Source organism: Hydractinia symbiolongicarpus, chromosome 5 (genome assembly GCF_029227915.1).
Source record: "Hydractinia symbiolongicarpus strain clone_291-10 chromosome 5, HSymV2.1, whole genome shotgun sequence".
Taxonomy (NCBI): domain Eukaryota; kingdom Metazoa; phylum Cnidaria; class Hydrozoa; order Anthoathecata; family Hydractiniidae; genus Hydractinia; species Hydractinia symbiolongicarpus.
In genome coordinates this window covers 27,739,632-27,758,929 of record NC_079879.1, presented here as the reverse complement: position 1 = coordinate 27,758,929, position 19,298 = coordinate 27,739,632, and the positions used below count along the sequence as shown (strand labels likewise).

At 34.7% G+C, this 19,298-nt stretch overlaps 1 protein-coding gene across 1 annotated transcript; it reads left to right on the top strand.

Annotated features, from left to right (window-relative positions):
* Positions 1-3,174: 3,174 nt before the first annotated feature.
* LOC130645806 (uncharacterized) lies at positions 3,175-15,459 on the top strand. The gene is made up of 4 exons (XM_057451911.1): positions 3,175-3,396; positions 13,451-13,785; positions 14,035-14,218; positions 15,005-15,459. Exons 2-4 carry the CDS (start codon positions 13,464-13,466, stop codon positions 15,231-15,233), a joined length of 735 nt encoding a protein of 244 aa, XP_057307894.1. The 5' UTR covers positions 3,175-3,396; positions 13,451-13,463; the 3' UTR covers positions 15,234-15,459.
* Positions 15,460-19,298: the final 3,839 nt, after the last annotated feature.

The window sequence follows — 19,298 nt, the reverse complement described above, 5'->3', positions numbered from 1 at the left end:
AATCTTAATTATACGCGCTCTGGTTTTCGTCTTTTCTAATGGCGACAAAGTTTTTTTAAACTTGGAACATTCCAGTGTTTAATTGGAAGTAACGTTGGTCTTAAAAAAACAGAAAAATATGAGCAGATGTTTATTCAAATTAATTGATAATAGAAAAGCAGAACTGAGTTAAAAGAAAAAGAAAAACTACCTAAATTCATCCCGAGGGCTCTTACATATTTCATGGCGAGTTTGACATTTTTCGATGTTGCTATCTTCTAAAAATTTTCAAGCATTTTGACGAGAAAAATGAAAACATAAATATCAGAACGTAAAAAATATTTTTCTTATTGTACGAGGTTTCAATGTGATACAATATTTTCTCTAATATAAGACGCCTCTGAAATGGGCTATAATTAGAAAAAGGCTAGTATAAGATGGGGTCTATTATTCTTAGAATGAAGTTAAGGAGGAAAAATAGAATTAAAAAAATTAATGTCACAAACTGGTTTTCCTGTAACTTTTTGTTTTTACTCTGTATAAAAATCGTCAGTGCACAGTACTTAAAGTCTAAATGGTAAAACCCGCGGTCTAGCAGAAATTTGCTAAAACTAAAAACCAGTTCTCTTTGATCAGGACAAATTTAAAGATTGTTAAAACGTAATAAGAACAATTTCATTCTCAATTCTTAAAAAATAGACATCCGAGCTCTGCTATAACTTAGACGTTCTTAGAAAAAAACTAAATTTATTTTTATAATCCAATTAGTTATGGAGCTTAGGAAATATGTTCAGGAAACATCCACCAAGAATCTGGGGGTGTGTTGCTATTAACATCCTCGTTCCAAGAGTTTGTTGCCTGATGTCAAAGTCACTGGCGCTTAGTTGATGGCTATCAAGACTCTGGTACAAGCTGATTTTCATAACCGGCATATGGAAATTACCGATTGGTCCTTATTTATAAAGAAACTGTGATCAAATGTGATTAGATAAAGCTGATGCTGTTGGGATATGCTATAATACAAGATGACGTAGCTCCATTTAGCTGGCTTGGTTTTATGTTTGACAGGTCAAGTAGCTCTTAGAGAGGAGTTCTAGATTGTGGCATCTAGCTAGCTATATAGTAAATCAAGAAACAAAAAACTTTACCAAAGCTGGCTAAGTATATGATCAAAAAATCTTTTTAATGTTTTCTAAGGTGGTGCCGCCCTTGCTTTAGGGTGATAAATTCACTACAGATAAATACAATCCAAAGGGTCAAGGTCTGGTTCACATTTCTAAAAAATTTATTATCATGTAATATTTTTAATTTTAAGGAACAACGTCACATGTCACATGTATATTGGTGTAAGTAATCCTGAACATTATCTTCCCAAATTTTAATTTTAATTTTTTGTTTTTTTATTTCCTTATAAAATATGTAAATGAAAAACAAATGTATGAAAACTTAAACTAAAAATATAAAAAAATGTGTCTAACTATTGATTTTGGTCGGTCATTTAATTTCTTTTGATCTCTGAGATACAGACAACAAGCTTATCTATCCAATATTTTCCGCTTTTTTAATTGTCACATTTCCTTGCTAATCTCTCATAATAATATGAAATTTAGACGTGTTTGTGTGTAACAGGCAAAGTAGATGTGTTTATTTCCTCTATAGTACCTAAAAAATCTAAGCATATTTGTCCGTGAAAAATGCTTTAAAAATCTTTGTTTAAATTTTTTCATTTGAGGTTTTTGGACTGCAAAAAACTTCTGACATTCCGAATTTTTAATACTTAATGAATGAAAAAAAAATTCTAAAAAATAATTTTTTTAAGGCGCAGCTATGTATGCGTAAGAAAAATTTAGACTATATGACCTATAAGCATAATTTTACTTTTGTATCACGATATGTGTAAATATCACAATACACGACAGTAACTTAATCCATTGTAAATTTTATTGTGACGTAAAAATAAAGTTTGATTAGAAGGCATGTATGTTTTCTTGTTAATCGATATCTTTTTTTTCAGTATTGACCACTAAAGTACAAAGTGAGAAGCAAAAAAAAGTGACAATTAAAGAAAATGTGGAAAACAAATCAAAACAAAAGTGTGGAAGGTAAAAAAAAAAATGAAAGAAATTGTTACATCTTCGAGCCATCGGACTGTATCTTCTAAAAGAAGCATATTCCTTCAAATTTTTCTATCCATAATTTAGAGAAAGTACGTTTTGTGAAACTGTATTAAAGTGTATTAGTTTCTATGTTTCTTCTAAATATTTTAACATCGAAACTGACTTACCAATTACGACCTTGAGCCGTATTTCTCAATAGGTCTTTAAAAAACACAACAAAAAACGACATGCTAACAATACAATAACATTCCATAAATTCATTACATCGTAATAACTTTCTATAAGCATACATTTCCACAAAAAAGTGGTTTTGACGTCTCGCCAATGAAAAGTTAGCATCTCAATGCACGCATGAGAATTTCCATCAATGGATTTCTTGTGGATCCATGTTTAAAAATAATACCGTCCCGAATAATTCTTATTTCTAATGGGCAAGGTAAATCAGCTAAGTAAGTCACTTTTACATAACGACAACAAATCATTCCCAAGTTTTGGTTTTTAAAAACGCAGAATATAATATTTTTATTATTGGGTACGTAGCTAAATCAGTCCATACGTGCAAAAGACAGACACCAAATATTGGAAAGTATTGCTTTATCATATTCTTTACGGTAAAGCCTTGTATTAATTATTTAAAATTGAGGAAGTATTATTGGGGACGAATAGCGATAGGGGTGCTAACAAATGACATGCAAAATTTTCTTAAAAAAGTAAATAAAGATTGAAAGAAAGCAGAACAGGAAGAACAGATAGCTGTTACACTTGTTGACTAACTTTGCTATGAATGAGGAAGCAGTAAGCTTTGAGAGAAATAGAACACACTATTGTTGTAATAAAAGTAAATGAAAGTAAAGGAATAAGATTAAGAACAAAAAAAACTGTAATGTAATACAACTCATTGTTTCTCTAATATTTACAAATCGCTAAGTAAACAAACGGGAAACTCTCATGTTTAAAAATAATTTCCTCTTGTGTCTATTGTTTAATGTGAAATCTAATGCTGTGGAAACATCAAATATTTGCCAGTTATCTCACATTCCGTTTCATCTCTCAAAAATTCATGATACATAGAGCGTGGTGATAGCTGTATAAATAACTGTTTTAGTTGACGGGAAATTCTTTAACATCGTTCATCATTTTTTGTCTTGTGATTCAAGTCAAAGCTTGCATGTTCTTTTGGTTTCGAGAAATTGTTTTTCATAAATAAAATGTTAACCATATTGATGTATTAGTTGGACTGGAGGTTTTAAGACATATGCATCACTGGAATACTCAACAAAGTTGTTTTAACTTTATAAAGGTAAGACCACTGACATCTTTCTTTTGAAGTTATTTCTTTTTACTCTTAAGGATGTTTTTTTTTTGTTATCAACTATCTGCCCTTAAGTACTTCCTGACACGTTCGGTTTACAAAATAATCCACGTGCAGGATCACAAGGGCCCCGAAAGTTAAAAAAATCCTAATTTTTCCCTAGAATTAAATTTGTGACGTTTGCGAATATAGAATTTGATAAAATTTTATTTTTTAATTTTTAATACCATTTTTCAAGAGCTATTCTGTAGGAGACATAAAATAAAGACTACTGAAGTTGAAATACACATATATCATTATATGTAGTTTTTCACACGGAAATTATTTTCACGACTTTCCCAATAAACTTCACGGAAACTTAAAGTAGTATAGTCTAATTTTTAACAAAATATTATAAGCGGTTATAAAGAACAAACAAAAAGAAAAAAGGAACGGAGGTGCCCGGGTTTCCCTTTGGTAAAGCAAGCGCTCTACCACTGAGCTACAACCCTTGTGTTATTTGATAGCTGTATCGTTTTTATGTGATGATTTCATTCTAAGCTACCACATCTCCTAGTAAAAAAGGGATATGGAAACAGTTTATGGGAAAACCGCATAAAATCTGTACACAACAAGTAGCTCTTTAAAAAGGCGTGGACTAAAACCCATCTTTGACCCACCTTTTTTTGGCGGCAGATAAGCCATCTCACATTTCTTTAATAATAGCCGTATTCTGTGTGTTCAAAAAGCTTTATTTCGGAAAAACTTCGCAGAACCTGATTTTTACAACCGCAGCAGAACCCCCCCAAAAAATAACACAAACACCATTTTAGTTTAGTAGTGATGATGGTGAGAGGTTTGTAGGTTTTTGACATTTTTCTCTTCTAAATACTATATTTTGAGGCAGCATCATATACCTATTCTTTTAAATTTAGTATGATAGTATCATTTTTATGTCGAGATTGTAGCTATCCAGCTAGCTAAAAAGTGGCAAAATGCAGTTAGGCTACAACAAAATTCTTAATCAATCACCGTAATGCTAAATGCAGCTACACATTTTATTACTGTCATGAAAACTTATTTCGTAAAAAAAAATTACTGATTAATTTCTTTAGCAGTAAAGGGTAACGACGGTTTGTTTCCTATGTTTTTATTTAAACCAAAGCTGCAATAAACTTTTTATTTAAAAAGAGTGTTACGCCTATAAGGATATGCGACATGGTTTACCTGTACTAAGCGCTCGGCCTAGTGCTAACGACAGACTGTATCCTGCTTTTTTATTTAAATCGAAGTTGTGATAATGTTTCTTTCGAAAAGAATATTAGGCCTGTATTAAGCGCTCAGTCCAACTGAACGATTAACTTTTTTTACACTTTTTCGGAAACTTATTTGGCAAAATAAAAAAAAATGTAACTAACAAACTTTGCCATGAAGGGATAACAACATGTTGTCAAAATTTTATTTCAGCTAAAGTTGCGGGAAAAACATTTCTTGAGGAATACACCCGAAACATTACTATTTTGTCTGCGCTTCTCTCGAAATGCGATGTACCTGTACCAAAGCGCTCCGCCTGGATGTGTATGGTACAGTTCACGGCTCTTATATGCGCTCCAACTAGCGATCAATGCTTGGTCACGGATTTACTTTTGGCGTTGAAACGCTGGATCCTCCAGCTAGTCTCTTTGATAATAGATGTATTTTTTCTGTTTAAAATGGTAGCGCGCAGCTTAAAGAACTCTTTGATCCTTTTGTTACACTATTTTAAACTATTACATCTATACTGAATTTTGCGTTATGTTACATTAATATATAAAGGTTTGAGGAGCGGGAACAGGTCCCCTATGTTTGCAGGCAAAAAATTATGCTCGACGGTGTAATCAAGAAAAAGGATTTTTTATTATAGCGCTTCACAGGTCCCCAGGGTTTCTTTTTAGAAAAGGGGTAGAAATGCAGAGCCCTTCAGCTCCGTGCAAGTTATTATAAAAGAAATAAAAGGTGAATCTATTATAAACGCATTCGTTTATCAGCAAGTGGAAACGACATACACATTGCAAAAAAGTTTTTTTTTGCAAAGAGAATTCCTAAGTTTTTCCTACATGTTTGCTTCTTTTTTCACATGCTTTTCCATGAATAGACGTAACATTTTGTTGTCCGTGTTTTTAGTTTAAGAATTTAAGAGTTCTTTTTCTATCTTATTAACAATAACAACAAAAAAGGCGCACATTAGACATGACGCGTCATGCCTGACCCGCAATGGAGCGTCTTCGAATCAAACAAAGTTTTAAAGTCATAACATAATGGATAAACATCGTTTTGAGTTTGATTTCCTTGTTATGTTTTCATTTAATAACGCCAACAACATCAAACTACCCTGCGTGCGTTGACTTTTACTGAGAATGATAAATCAATAACAGTAAAATTTACAATCTATTATTTTTTACAGTATATAAATTTTTTTTTCTAAACTAAGTTAAATTAAAAAACAAAGGGGGTGCTCTTATGAGTCGGGTAGCCGAGCTAAAATCAGCCCGGCAAGCACCTCGGCTCTCTATGATTTTTTATAGACCTGTCATAAGAAAAACGTTCAACCCGGCTTGCCGGAATCTCGACTCTTTTAACTGAGATCCCGGCAAAACGGGCTGATATTTTTCCATATAAAAGCTCCAGTCCGGCAAACCGGTCTGAAAACAAACTGCTGATAATAAACATGGTGGTTCTGAAAGGAAGTACGAAAATAAGAAAGAGTTTTATATGGACGGAGGGCATGATCAATAACCTTATTCTTTGCATCAGCAACTTTAAAACTACCATGAATTTCAAGGGCCTTTGATTTCGATGGCGACAAGCCCTTTCTCTTTCCAGAAAATCAAAAATTGATGGCAAAAATTTAAAAGGACAATTTAGATCTCTTTGGAGGGGTTAATACGAGAATATTTAATCCCAAAGATATTGATTCGTATATTAAAGAAGAAATAGCAGGAATTAAAACCGAGATAAAAAAAGCACAGTAGTATGATTAGCAAAGGAAACCGAATTCGAGAAAAAAAAGAGATTCGACAGAGCTTTCACAAAGTTCTGATTAATGGTACTTGTTTCGGTAGTGGGAAAACTATTTATTTGCATTTGGATGCGTTGAAACAAATATAGGGAGGTTCAGCAAATGTTGAACCTCTTTCCTTTGTTGTTGATAATAATAGCACAGAAAAGTTTATGTTGTCCGAAGTGGAAGAAGTGGCAGAAGAAGAAGTAACATCATCGTCATATAACATACAACCATCTACCACTTTTGCCGCTAGTGCTGTTGATGAAGAACAGCAAGATGATTTTTTATCCACAGAAAAGTCGGAGGTATTAGATGATCAGGATAGTAGAAAGAGAAAATTCGTTATTTCTCAACTTGTTGATAACAAGAGAAAGCATCCTGACAAGCTTTGTCAGCTTGCGTAACGAGCCAAAATGCTTTTTACGAAGCAAAAGGAGATGCTCTATTTCGCAAAGATAACGCGAAAGCTATGACGAAATCTAAAAAATCATTTTCTGAATCGATCGAAAAATTGAGTGCATCAATTACTGCTATGTCCGACGGTATTATTCGATCTATGGAAAAAATAGCACAAGCGATGTGCTCCCAAGCACGACCTCCTATACCAATGCAGTCCATTAATCAAAACATGTACTATCAAAATAACCTTCCTACACCACCACAGCGGTATTATTTAAGAATGATGCAGAACGATGGATCATGTCAGTTGTTTTAAGGCCATACACCATACTATGAGGTTTGAAATCACGACAATGTTGGAGTGACTCACATGTTACATTCTTGGTTCAAATATAGGTTAATTAACAAAATGTTAAAGAGTGTCAACTTATAATTTTGTAATTATTTGTTTTGCATAGTACTAGACCTGTACCTTGAGGAAATATCTTGCAGAGGCAGTTTCCATCTTTGCAGGGAGCAAATTTAAATAATGTCTCTGATTTTTTTGAAGTGAATACTTTATACACATGAAAATCAATTTTTTCTAAAAAAATAATCTTGTATAAATTGTTCTGCCTATATTTCTTCTGTATCCAATTTCTTCCCTTAAGGTAAACATTTATGTATACATGCTATTTTCTTCTGTTCAATATTTACCTAGTGACTTTCACTTGTAGAAATATATCTAGGCTTTTACAACGGTCATCAATGATCTGAATAAAACTCATAAAAATTTACCAAACTGATTTGTTGTACAATTTCTGACTAACATTCCTGCATCTGTGTTACAGGAGAAAATCGGATCTGGTTTATTAGTGTAATTTTCTTTATTTGATTGCTTTTTCACAGAAATTATAAAGCACAAAGCATGCATAAATAACAGTTGGAATATTTTCTTTGCCCACCTAGCTTTAAGCCTACCAAAAAGCACACTCTATTGGATTCCTTGCTGACCTAAGCACAGTGTGAAAAATATCTTCTTTGTTATTTTAACAATAAAGATATTCCTTCATGTATGTGTTAATGGATACGCTGAATGTCCGATAACGTAGTTAGGCCTCTTTCTTCTCTTCACTGTCTACTGATTGTAGCACCCTTGGCAATGCATCTGTCATCATCTTCTTGTTGATGGATGAATTGCCAAATACATTGCTATCGTGTGTGCTTCCAGGCCATCTACAATCAACATCCATGAATTGGCCTCTATAATCACATACTGCTTGTACATTGATGGAATAATGTTGCTTGTAACAGAAATAGTCTTGAGAAACAATCCTTGGACACGATATGGGTATATGAGTCCCGTCTACACAACCAAAGGCCTGAATCATTCCATATTTTGCCTCAAATTCGCATCGAATCTTTGCTTTTAGGCAAATATAAATATCTAGGGCACATGTAATTTGTAATTGCTTTGTGAACTTCGAATATGACGCAGCTCACTGTGTTGTGAGCAACTCCAAATGTATTCGCCGTCAACATTTGGGATCCTGTGTCTTTAAGGTAGTACAGAGTCATTGCAACCTACTTTTCTGCAGGCAACGCCTTGTGGTTAGGAGACAGAAGATTTGGTGAGATGTAAACTGGAAGTTTGTCAACTAACGTTTTAAACTCACCATGGGAAATACGAAAATTATTTCTCCAAGAAGCATCATATGCTAATTTTGATTCCATGTTACTCCACCATTGTTTGGTTCGATCTGGATTATACCATATTTTTCTCTTTTTCTATCAAGTACTTTTTGGATTATTCTCCTTTTTCACTTGTTTATCATCTTCTTTTTCTGAGAAGTTTTTAAAATGGATAACTGGAAAACATTGTTTGTTGTTTTCGTTATAAAAGTAGCAAGTTTTCAATTCCCATAATAAGCGTTTGCAATGGGGCAATTAATATTGGTATCAGTGTAACCAATTTCGATTCCATGTCTGCCATTTTTTCACTTGCCGCGTATAAAATATAAACAATGTCACGTGATCAGTGAGGAAACAAGCGGACTAAAGAACTCCATATGACAGCTAAATTTTCAACCAGATTGGCTTTTCGGGCTCATATGAACAGCCCCACAACAAAAAGCACAAGAAAAGGCAAGCAAATTTGAAGTTCTCTGCAATTTTTGTCAAGGAATATTTCTATATTAAAAACTACCTATTACTATCGCCAAGCCAATGTTTTTTAGGTACTGGTTGCGTAATCTAAAAAAAAAAATATTTCCTGTTTGCGTTCTCTTACCTCTTTTTTTCCTTGCAGAAGAAATTTTTAACGTGGTCTGATTTCCAATTCCGAATTGCATATTTCGCGCTGAAAAGCCACTTTAGCCCCAGTACGCAGAACCAAAACATACACAAATAGTATCTTATTTGAAATACGCAAAAAGTGGACATCTGACTAACCTTTTGAAAATGTTCTCTGGTAAGAAATATATACGCTCGCTTAAATAGCAAATGGGGTTCGCTCGCTGGCTTAGCTTTGCAAAAACGCCCTTCTTCAGTTTTTTTTTATGCAAAGGTTTTTATTGCTCCCTCGTGTAGTTTCTATTTTATAAATACGTGCACGGACAAAGTTACGGACAATTAACACTGCGTTGTTTATTTCATTAAAAATGTTTTAAGTATTCGCTCCTTTCTAAAGAAATCAACAAAAACAAATTCTGTCAAAAAGAACTACAAATTTTCAGATTTTCTGTTTGTGAAAATGTTTATTCCTGCATTTTGATTGTAAGTAAGAAAACGATTTGTCATAACAAATATTATTTTCATATTTACTAAAGTAATTCGGAATCTATTGTGTGAATTTTTTGTGATTTTTTTAACTATTGCATTTTTGAAAAGAACGTCCGAATTAAAGCTGGTTGTTCTTATTATTCTTATTATGTTGCTAAATGAGCAATTTCCAGCTTTTGTTTCTTAATACAGTACCAGCGGCAAAGTGTGCTAATATATGTATTTTACTAGCCGGCAAACCCGGCGTCGAAACGCCGGGGTAAGCCAAAAGTAACTGTTGTTGAACGCCCTAAGAAGCGCTTAATAAGAACCGCAAACCATATGACATGGTCAGGTGGAGCGCTTTAGTACAAGTATGCAGTATGTCGTTAATTGAGTAAAGCGCACACAACACTATAGTGTTTCGACTGTAGTGTATGTTTAAAATACAACTCTACTGCAACTTTAGCCAAGATAAAAACACAATTTACAACCATTTGTTACCCCGTTATAGGAAAAACAATTGGTCAATTTTATTTTATTTTCCGAAATAAGTTTCAGTAAAGGTTAACGTTAGGGTTAGGGTTAGGAATGAAAATCAGGAAACCGCCTGTCGTTATCAAGTTCAGTTAAAAAAATATATACTCAGCAATTTTATTTTTCAGCATAAGCTTTCATAGCAGTAACAAAATTGGTAGCTGCCTAACTGCATTTAGCATAAGAATTAAGAATTGTGTTGCAGCCAAACTGCATTTAGCTACTTTCACTTTTTAGCCAGAGGTAGCTAAAAGGAGCTAGCTAGGTACTTGAAGGAAAAAATACGGAAGGAGAAACAACTCTTTTAATTCTATTGAAACACTGCGTGAGGTTCTAGCAGGTGTCTGTATAGAAACTTAATTTGAAATTTTGGCGGTTGTGTGATTAAATTATTCGTGAATAACAATTCGCAACTATGATTGGTTATAAAGACAATTAGATAATTTGATGATGAGTTTGATAATTTTATCAAAACAAGAAGCCATATTGAAATCGGTAAAATTTCTTTTGTTCTTATGTTAAAATAATTAGCGAAGAAGCACATGCTCGACACTTTTGTAAACAAAATGTTTACCGACTTATATTAGGCACACTTTCCATACAAATATCACGTGCCTGCGGCGTGTTACAGTCAGATTTCAATAGAAAAAAGTTAGCCCCTATTAAAGGAGAATATGGAATTTGATCATTTTTTTGCGAAAAAGACTCGGTCGAGCACCTCACGCACTGATTCTTTTAAAATTAAAAACAATAGAAAATTCAATACATTTAAAGCGTACAGAAACGAAGTTGTTTCTCCTTCCGTATTCTTTTCTCCAAGCTGGGTAGGCCCAACTTAAAAATAAGTAACAATATACCGAACTGAAAAAAACTTTAAAAGAATAGGAATAAAAATAAAGATAGCTACAGTTAACTGCCTCAAAATGTACGTTTTGTAGCTAGCTAAGCACTTAAAATTGTTTTGTTTAAGATTTATACATGGCTAGAAAACGTCATGTTATACTCAACTTAACATGTGAAAACACACAGAAACTAAATAATCCTATAGGATACAAAGTACTCAGAAGAAAAAGGGATCAAAAGGAGACATACAAATTTCAAGCCATCACTTCCAAACCAAAATGACCTTTGTAGGGGTAGCATGTTTCCTCCATTGGCGTGTTGAGGCCGCGAAGCACTAGGATTGGTCATTAGTGAAAATGGAGCCTCGTGATTGGTCTATTACGCGTAAGCGATCAAAACAAAGCCGGTAAAAACGATTTCTGCCGTGGATCCGAAATAAAGCTGCAGGGCCGCGGGGATTTTTCGTATGTCTCGCTACTTGCTCCGCCATGTTGCGAGACAGACATAATACGGCTATTATAATAGAAACTAGTCGTTAGCCCGTGGAAAAATCCACGGGGTCGCCCGTTCTTTAAATTTACCCGTTGCAACAAAGTGGACAAAAATATATAGCATTTGGTATTGGTGCGCATTTTAAAAATTTCGTGTTTCCGTTACGGGACGCGGCTTTCGCGGACACACAGACAGACGACGGCTATTATTAAAGAGACAAGAAAGCGGCGTAACTCCACTTACGTTGTTTGTCTGTTGGCCAAAGTTAGGTCGTGCAAAACCACGCACGAAATAGTCGTGCTACATATAATAAATTCGACATATTTTATATGATTTGCTGCGATGGGCAGGTTCCCGTGGTATTTATACGACTAACCACTACTGGTTACATATTTACCTTGCAGAAAAAAAGTACGGAGGAGGGTGTTAGGCATCTATCTTACTCCAATAGAGAGATTTATATGAAATGATTTGTTGTTTATTTTGAAGGACGTCTTTTCTGAAGTAATAAGTTATATAACAATAATGTTATTTACTTTAATTGCTCTAAACGCTAGTTGAGTGTAAATCTTCACCATCGAATGCATAATCCATACATGTATTCCTCTTACGCATTCTTACTACATGGCTGGTAGTGTAAATTTGTTCCCGCTCTTATTAACATGATGTTCTTACGTTATAGTATTACACAGGCATAGGTCAAATTTGATCTTTTAGCCTGAAAGGCATCCACCCTAGCAATCAATCTGACCGTATTTAATTAGCATTTAAAGCAAATACTTGTATATAAAGCGTTTATTGCTTTTTTAAGGCCCTTAAGATTCTATAAAGAGAGTTTTAATAAAATCCAAAAATTTAAAGAAGATCTTGAAAACCTTTAAATCAAAAAAGTCATTGAAAATTATGATGATAGTGAACGCGTATTTAATAGATACAACTTTTCTTTGAATTACAATACAAATAATAAAAATAATATTACACTTACACATACTTACAATTTTTGCAAACAGGCAAACAACTGAACTGAAGATTTGTTAAAGTCGGTTAGAAAAAGTCTGGAAATGCCATGATATAAGTCATGTAACATTGATGTGAACAGCACGATTCAAATAATAAGTTCTAAACGAGAACAGTGTTTCAATATACCAATTTTGGCGAAGATGAATATTACATATCTGTCATGTGCTGCACACGGTATAAAAAGACTTGAGAATATCTTTTTTATACCCCTCACAAAACTTTTCATTGATAAAAAATTGAATTTAAAAGGGGCTTAGCCGAGCGTAGACATAATCTTTCTCATGATTAGACATTTTTTTACTGGGAAATATACGTAAGAATATATGTATAATTGTTCGCATAAAGAAAAATTGTGGAAAAAAAAATTGTGAATAGGTCCCCCAAAATTCTATGAATAAAAAAAATATTGAATTAGTACACTTTTAGTTAATCCTGTTTGTACTGATACTGAATTTTAACCTTATTCTTCGAACATATTATGAAAATTTTTATAGAACTATCCTTAGAACTCAAACTTACAATACTACCTTATTTCGTCAAGGGTAATCATCCTGTAAATTTTGGATACGTGATTAATCCGATTTTCCGATTTATTCAGATACTACCCAAAAATTAGGAAAAATCGGATTTTTGAGCGTTTTTTCATTTCAAATATGTTAAGTAGGTGATACGCAACCTATGTATCAAAGACTTTTTTCGAAATGTATTAAACAAATTTTACAAATTTAATCTTGTATGACCCTCTTCTAATTTAACTCATTAAATTCAATATTTTAAATTCAAAATTTTGTAAGTCAGTCGACTCTCTAAAATCGATTTCTATAATATAACTCGAATGTTCTTTAAAAAGAACAAATACAAAACAAAAAAATGATCAATAAGTAACGTATTACTCTCGAAGATAGCATAATGAGCTTGGTAAAACAAACGTCGGTAATAATATAAGGTAAAGAGGCTCTGGTACAAATAACGTTTTACATTTTTGTTTAGCTGCAGTAGAAGGATGAAATTAAGAATTTTACATTGCTTTATTCTAACCTGCATGTGCTTCTGTGAAATGCACTTTCAAAAGACTGCTGCTGATGGTAAAAGTTATGAGGACAATCAAGGAGGTATCAGAACACCTGCCTATCTGGGACATTTTTATCTTGGTCCATTAGGAAGACTGGCTTTGGAGAAGCGCAGATATTCCAGGAAGGCAAAATACAACGTTTGCCACAGACCTTACACAAAATATGAACTCGTATTAACAAGAAAATTGGTTCGAGCTCGTAAAAGAGGACTGAGAAGGTATTTACGGCGACATCAGAAGTGTAAGAATAGAGGTAGCAGTCTCTTACGTTTTTCTTTCAATCGGTATGCTGTTACATATTGCTATTTAATTTCATAGAAAGAAGAAAAAGTGAATCCCTTTCACTTAGAAATAGCATTGGATACAAAACAAGAATGGTTGGGAAGCTTTTTGCTTAAATCTTATTCTTTTTAACTGATGCCGCAATTGTTTTCAGATTTTGCTAAAACGTAAGCACGTGAATATTAAATACATATTTTATGAAATTTAATTTATTTAACAGGTAGAAATGTAAACCCAGCACAAATAACCTTTGGAAATGTAAACCCAGCGCAAATAACCTTTGGAAATTTGCCACATGGAACAACGTATCATTTAAGATATTGTGAGCCTAAAGGAAGAAAGAGCGTCAACAATACATTGTCAATGTGTCACATGTGTGTGTACACTATTACATTGTCACCAAAGTAAGTCATTCCAAATTTTAACGGGATTTGTTTTTTTTCAGCAACAAATAACATCCTGTTACAATCTAAAGATTAAAATGATGTGAACTTACCCCCAAGAATAGCAAAGAAGCATATTAACCTATCGAGTTTTAAAAACACATTATTTCTGAAAGAAAACGTCTATTGGAGAGGAAATGCGCCTTTGTAAAACTATGTACAGGTCTATTATGTGATAGGAAATAAAAATTATAATTTGGTCTCACTGCAAACACATTGGTATCCTACCTTCAAGTTATTCTAGAATATTCCAAAAATGAGGTAATGGTTGCAATAAAAAGTAACATGCAACTATTTACACGAGCAAAGGTGTATATATTTTAAACTTGAAAATTAAATGTAGCAAAATTGAAGCAAAGTTATAATGTACAAAAACAAAAACAAAACGATTTTCGATAGAATAAACATGGTTGCTAAAAAGATCAATGTCGTTTAACTACAAACACTTGATGTTTTTAATAGTAAATGTTCGACAAATGATTAGTCCAACTTTATCAAAAAAAAAAATTATAATAAAAAAAAAAATAGTAGAACCTAAAGAACACAACTGTGCTTACACTGCTATTAAAACTTTGTTAACTCAATAACAGAATAATAAACAGAATACCAAGTAACAAAATAATGTACAAATATCACATAACAGATGTTACTAAGGTTTTAAAACTCACGTTGTCAATATTCAAATTCAAAGTAAACACAAAAAACTAATTATATAAACAGTGACTATATCTTTCTTGTCCTATTTAGATACCTTCCGCGTTATCACACGTATGTTACATGCCATCGAAATGGCGATTACTCGTGTCTGCAGGGAGGAGGAAATTGCGTGATGAATACTGCAAGCACACCTGTACTGTACGATGCACACGAAAAAGGATTGAAGTATATTGACTACTGGTGGACAATACATTTGCCGATAACAAAATCATGCTCATGTCAAATTATCAAAGGCGATTTAATGGAAATGTTCTTGTAAGAATTGCATTTACTTTGAATGGGTGTTATGAGTATCAAGCGGAAGTTACACTGGAGAAAAAATCAAGGAGAAAGTCTGCTATTGATACAACAAAATATAAGATCACACAAAACTGAATTTTGTTTTAAATTTATCATATTAAAACAATAATTGTAAATATAACTTTGTTGATTGCAAAACTTTCGTAGTAACGCGAAAAGTAGGAAAGAATAAGTGTCGGAATCTATGATTTCGTATTTTCACAGTACAATAAAACTAATCGGTTTATCAGTTCACGAAAATTAATTTCTGGCGACGAAAAAATCACTCCAACAGAAAATTTGACTTTGGACAAATTTTTTTAACTTTGTTTTTCTATTAAGTTTTTTAAACTTTATACAGTTTTCTTTTCCTTTAGGCCAGGATACACTTGTATAATATCGTTAAATATCTCTTATAATAATACGCGAGTTCTGTCTGTCTGTCTGTGACTTTTGCAAAGTGGATAAAATTTATTTGATAAAGTCTATAAAAAATCGCCTATAAACTTCTTCTGTAAATTAGCAAACTTTAACGTTAAAGCAATAATGACGTCAAAGGAAAGTATATTAAGATTAGTGAAGCAATTGCATTGCACTTTTAAATTTAAGGCTAAATAACTTGGAAACGGGTGGAATAGAGATAACAAAATGTTCGTTCTGGGACAGTCGACGACGACGACAAGGGAAATTCCCTAAATTCCCGAAATCCGAAATCACCCGAATCCGGGAATTCCTGAAAATACCGATAAAATCCAACGCATGCGCAATAGCGACCAACGGGAATATTGCTGACATCAACAAAAAAAGAATTGAGTAAGGAAATTCCTATACTCAAAATGCAACCGCATCAGAAAAATGATAGTTGAAATCGACCTATAAAAAACAATATGAGTTGGTTTAGAAATATTCCCGATGATATTAAGACCCACGAAATGTGTAGCGCAGTGGTTGAAGAAATACCCTGGGCACTACAGTATGTTCCAGACCATTTCAAGACCCAAGAAATGTGTACCAGAGCATTTCAAAAGGAGGCTCATATGTATAATTATGTGCCGGATCATCTTAGGACGGATTTCATGTATGACATATCTAAAGAGGGATATATTACCACATTTGTGAATATCCCGGATCATTTAAAGACCCGGGAAATGTGTAACTGGATGGTTGAAAAAGTGCCCTGGGCACTACAGTATGTTCCGGATCATTTCATAACTCAAGAAATGTGTACGATGGCGGTTCAAGCAGATCCGCTAGTGCTTCAGAATGTACTAGATCATTTCAAGACCCAAGAAATGTGTGCCGGGGCAGTTAAACGGTATTACATCCTATTTGAGTTTGTTCCCGAACGTTTCAAAACCCGGGAAATGTGTAAATGGGTGGTTCAAGAGGATCCCAGAGCACTCGGGAATGTACCAGATCATTTAAAGACAAAAGATATGTGCGTCATGGCTATTCAAGGGAGGGACTGGCTGCTGCAGTATGTTCCGCACTGGTTCATAACTCGGAAAATGCAAAAGGATAATATTTATCCTCAATTGCTCGAAGCCTATCATCAGCGGAAAGCGGAGAAGGCTAGGATTAAGGAGGATTTGCTTTCAAAGACATGGCATCCTGACAGGGCCATAGACTGGTGTTTTTCAGAGGACGAAAAAGCGGACCTTGAGGTCTTGTGGAGTAAATAAACGATGAATGAACAATACGATAGTGTGAACGAATACTCGACGAATACGACCGGTGCCTGCAATGCCAACGGAGGCTTCTTATACAAGGTAAAATGCTGTACTGGTGGAAGCTGTACCTGTAACAAACCCTAGTTGTAGTTTGAACATCCATAAATAAAAGATGTTCAAATTCGGTAATGAGAATGTTAATTCAAGAGACTTTTATGGTTAAGCGACTCCACTAAATATTAAAGAGGTAAATATTGGAAATATCGTGCTAAGCGATGCTACTCCAGCAAACAAGGGTAAAGATGAAAGTTTCGTTATTGTCTATAAAAATAGTGACAACAAGTTATCCCCTCTATTGATCAAAACACCCAAAAAGCTCTATTCCGATGGTGCCTCGCGTTATGATAAGGGCTGCTCTCTTACCATGTCATTCGATATCTATAACCATCCCGAGTGGCTAGAGAAGTATTAGAGTATCCTGACCAAGGTAGAGTCCTTGGAGGGTCATTGTTTCACCTCTCCACACCTGTAAAAAAGGTAAATACTTCACCACCAAAGTGAAGGAGTGGGAGGGTAAAGTCAGAACTGATTTTCATTCCAAAAAAGTACCACTAAAACAAAGCTGCATGTGCAGCGCCATAATCAAGCTATCTGGCATTTACAGGCAAAGTTCAAATTAATACATGCAAACCTACTTGGGGGAGTGCAAGTATAAGGTTGTCGAGTTTTATGGCACCCGCTATCTTAGTGATTCTGATGACGAATCCTTCGTCGTAGTAGACTAAATGTGAGAGGTTTTGATATGTTGTTGATCCAGCATACCAAAACAAACATGAACGTTAATGAATTAAAAAAGGAGGCCAAGGCGTTAGGTATCTGTAACATTTCAACCATGAATAAGGCCACCCTTATCGAGGCGATTTGTAAGATTAAATATAAGGATGCTTTCCCTCAAACCGATGGACCCTACTGCGAACCATGTTCAATGATAGCACCCTAGGGGGAAGCATAGACGAGTGATACATGATGGAGACCTGCTGATAGACTCAGATACTGGGAATTACTCAATTAATCTAGTATGTTGAATAACACACTAGATTATGAATACGCGGGTGGTTCCTCTAAATACCGCTGACATACTGCGCAGATTGTAGTTTTTTGAGCAGTTCATCTTTCGCCTCCTCACGTCATTTCGCGACAAGCTGCTGTCGCTCCCGTTCGTTGATAGAGTCCACGATGTTGCGTGTTCGTTGTCGGGCTTGCTCCTTCAGCAGCATGTATTTTTGCTTTTCCTGCATGATTAAGCTGAACTCGTGGTCGCTAATCACACCATTGTCCACAGCTCTTGAGATCAAGTCGACGATAGAGTTAAATTTGGTTTCCGACAGTAATTTTATGCTTTCATGCTTCCTACTTTTACAGTCTCTTCCCTGCATTCCGCAGACCAGTTTGCCCCAACCCTACGGCAATCGTAATTCCACCCATGGCCACGGCTAAACGTACGCCGATTCCAGATAGCATGCTACCAATGCCAACGCCTGAAGTTATCACACTTACCGCCAATAACCCGTGATCCATGTATCTAACCCACGTATAATGCATTTTAAACTTTTTGGCGAGCTTTTCCCGCTCTTTAATCTCAGCCCGCAGGTATTGTTCCACTTCTTCGATTATTTTCAGTCTATAGACTTTTGAACTGTCCTCCTCCGTACCCCCGGAGGTGCAGAAGGTAAAGGCGGATAAAGCTTAGTAATATCTGTCATATTTATTCTATGAGCAATGCATGGTAATTCCAACGAACGAAACGTTCTTATCGTGGTGATACTCGTCCGTCAGCATAAACTCCAGCTTGTCTGTTGAACCTTTAAGAGGGAGGTATACAGGAGTGTCAAAACTCCACGTCAACATGTCTCCCCATGCGTTTAACTCCTTGGCGGGAAGAAAGCCAGTATCTTGGATTTTTTACCATCAAGTAGGCAATCATCCTTATCTAATTGAGGGCAAACAAGTCGTAACCTATGGTATACGTCAGTCCTGTAGAATGAATTGGAGTCAACCTTCATATAATATTTTTTACTGGGATCGTAGGGTAGACCCAAGAGCTCTTGAAGTTGTCGATGAATCACCACCGTGTACCCGTCCTTGACACGGAGCCTGCAGAGTCCATTTTTCAGGACAAACAGCTTAATCTTATCTCCTGCCTGACTGTTGACGATATTCGCTAAATCCTCGATCTTGTACAACCTATTCATTATTTCAATCCGAGCAACCGTCTGATCGGGCCCTACCTTACGGATAGTAAATTCGTTGTTACTGTAGAGGTTCAACCATGTAGGGCGGATACTGATTGACTTCAGAGCGATCCTAGTGTCCTG

Coding starts and splice junctions, on each gene's coding strand:
- LOC130645806 (XM_057451911.1), top strand. CDS start 13,464: ATGAAATTAAGAATTTTACATTGCTTTATTCTAACCTGCATGTGCTTC. Junction 13,786..14,034: donor TCAGAAGTGTAAGAATAGAG/GTAGCAGTCTCT, acceptor TTTATTTAACAG/GTAGAAATGTAAACCCAGCA. Junction 14,219..15,004: donor ACTATTACATTGTCACCAAA/GTAAGTCATTCC, acceptor TGTCCTATTTAG/ATACCTTCCGCGTTATCACA.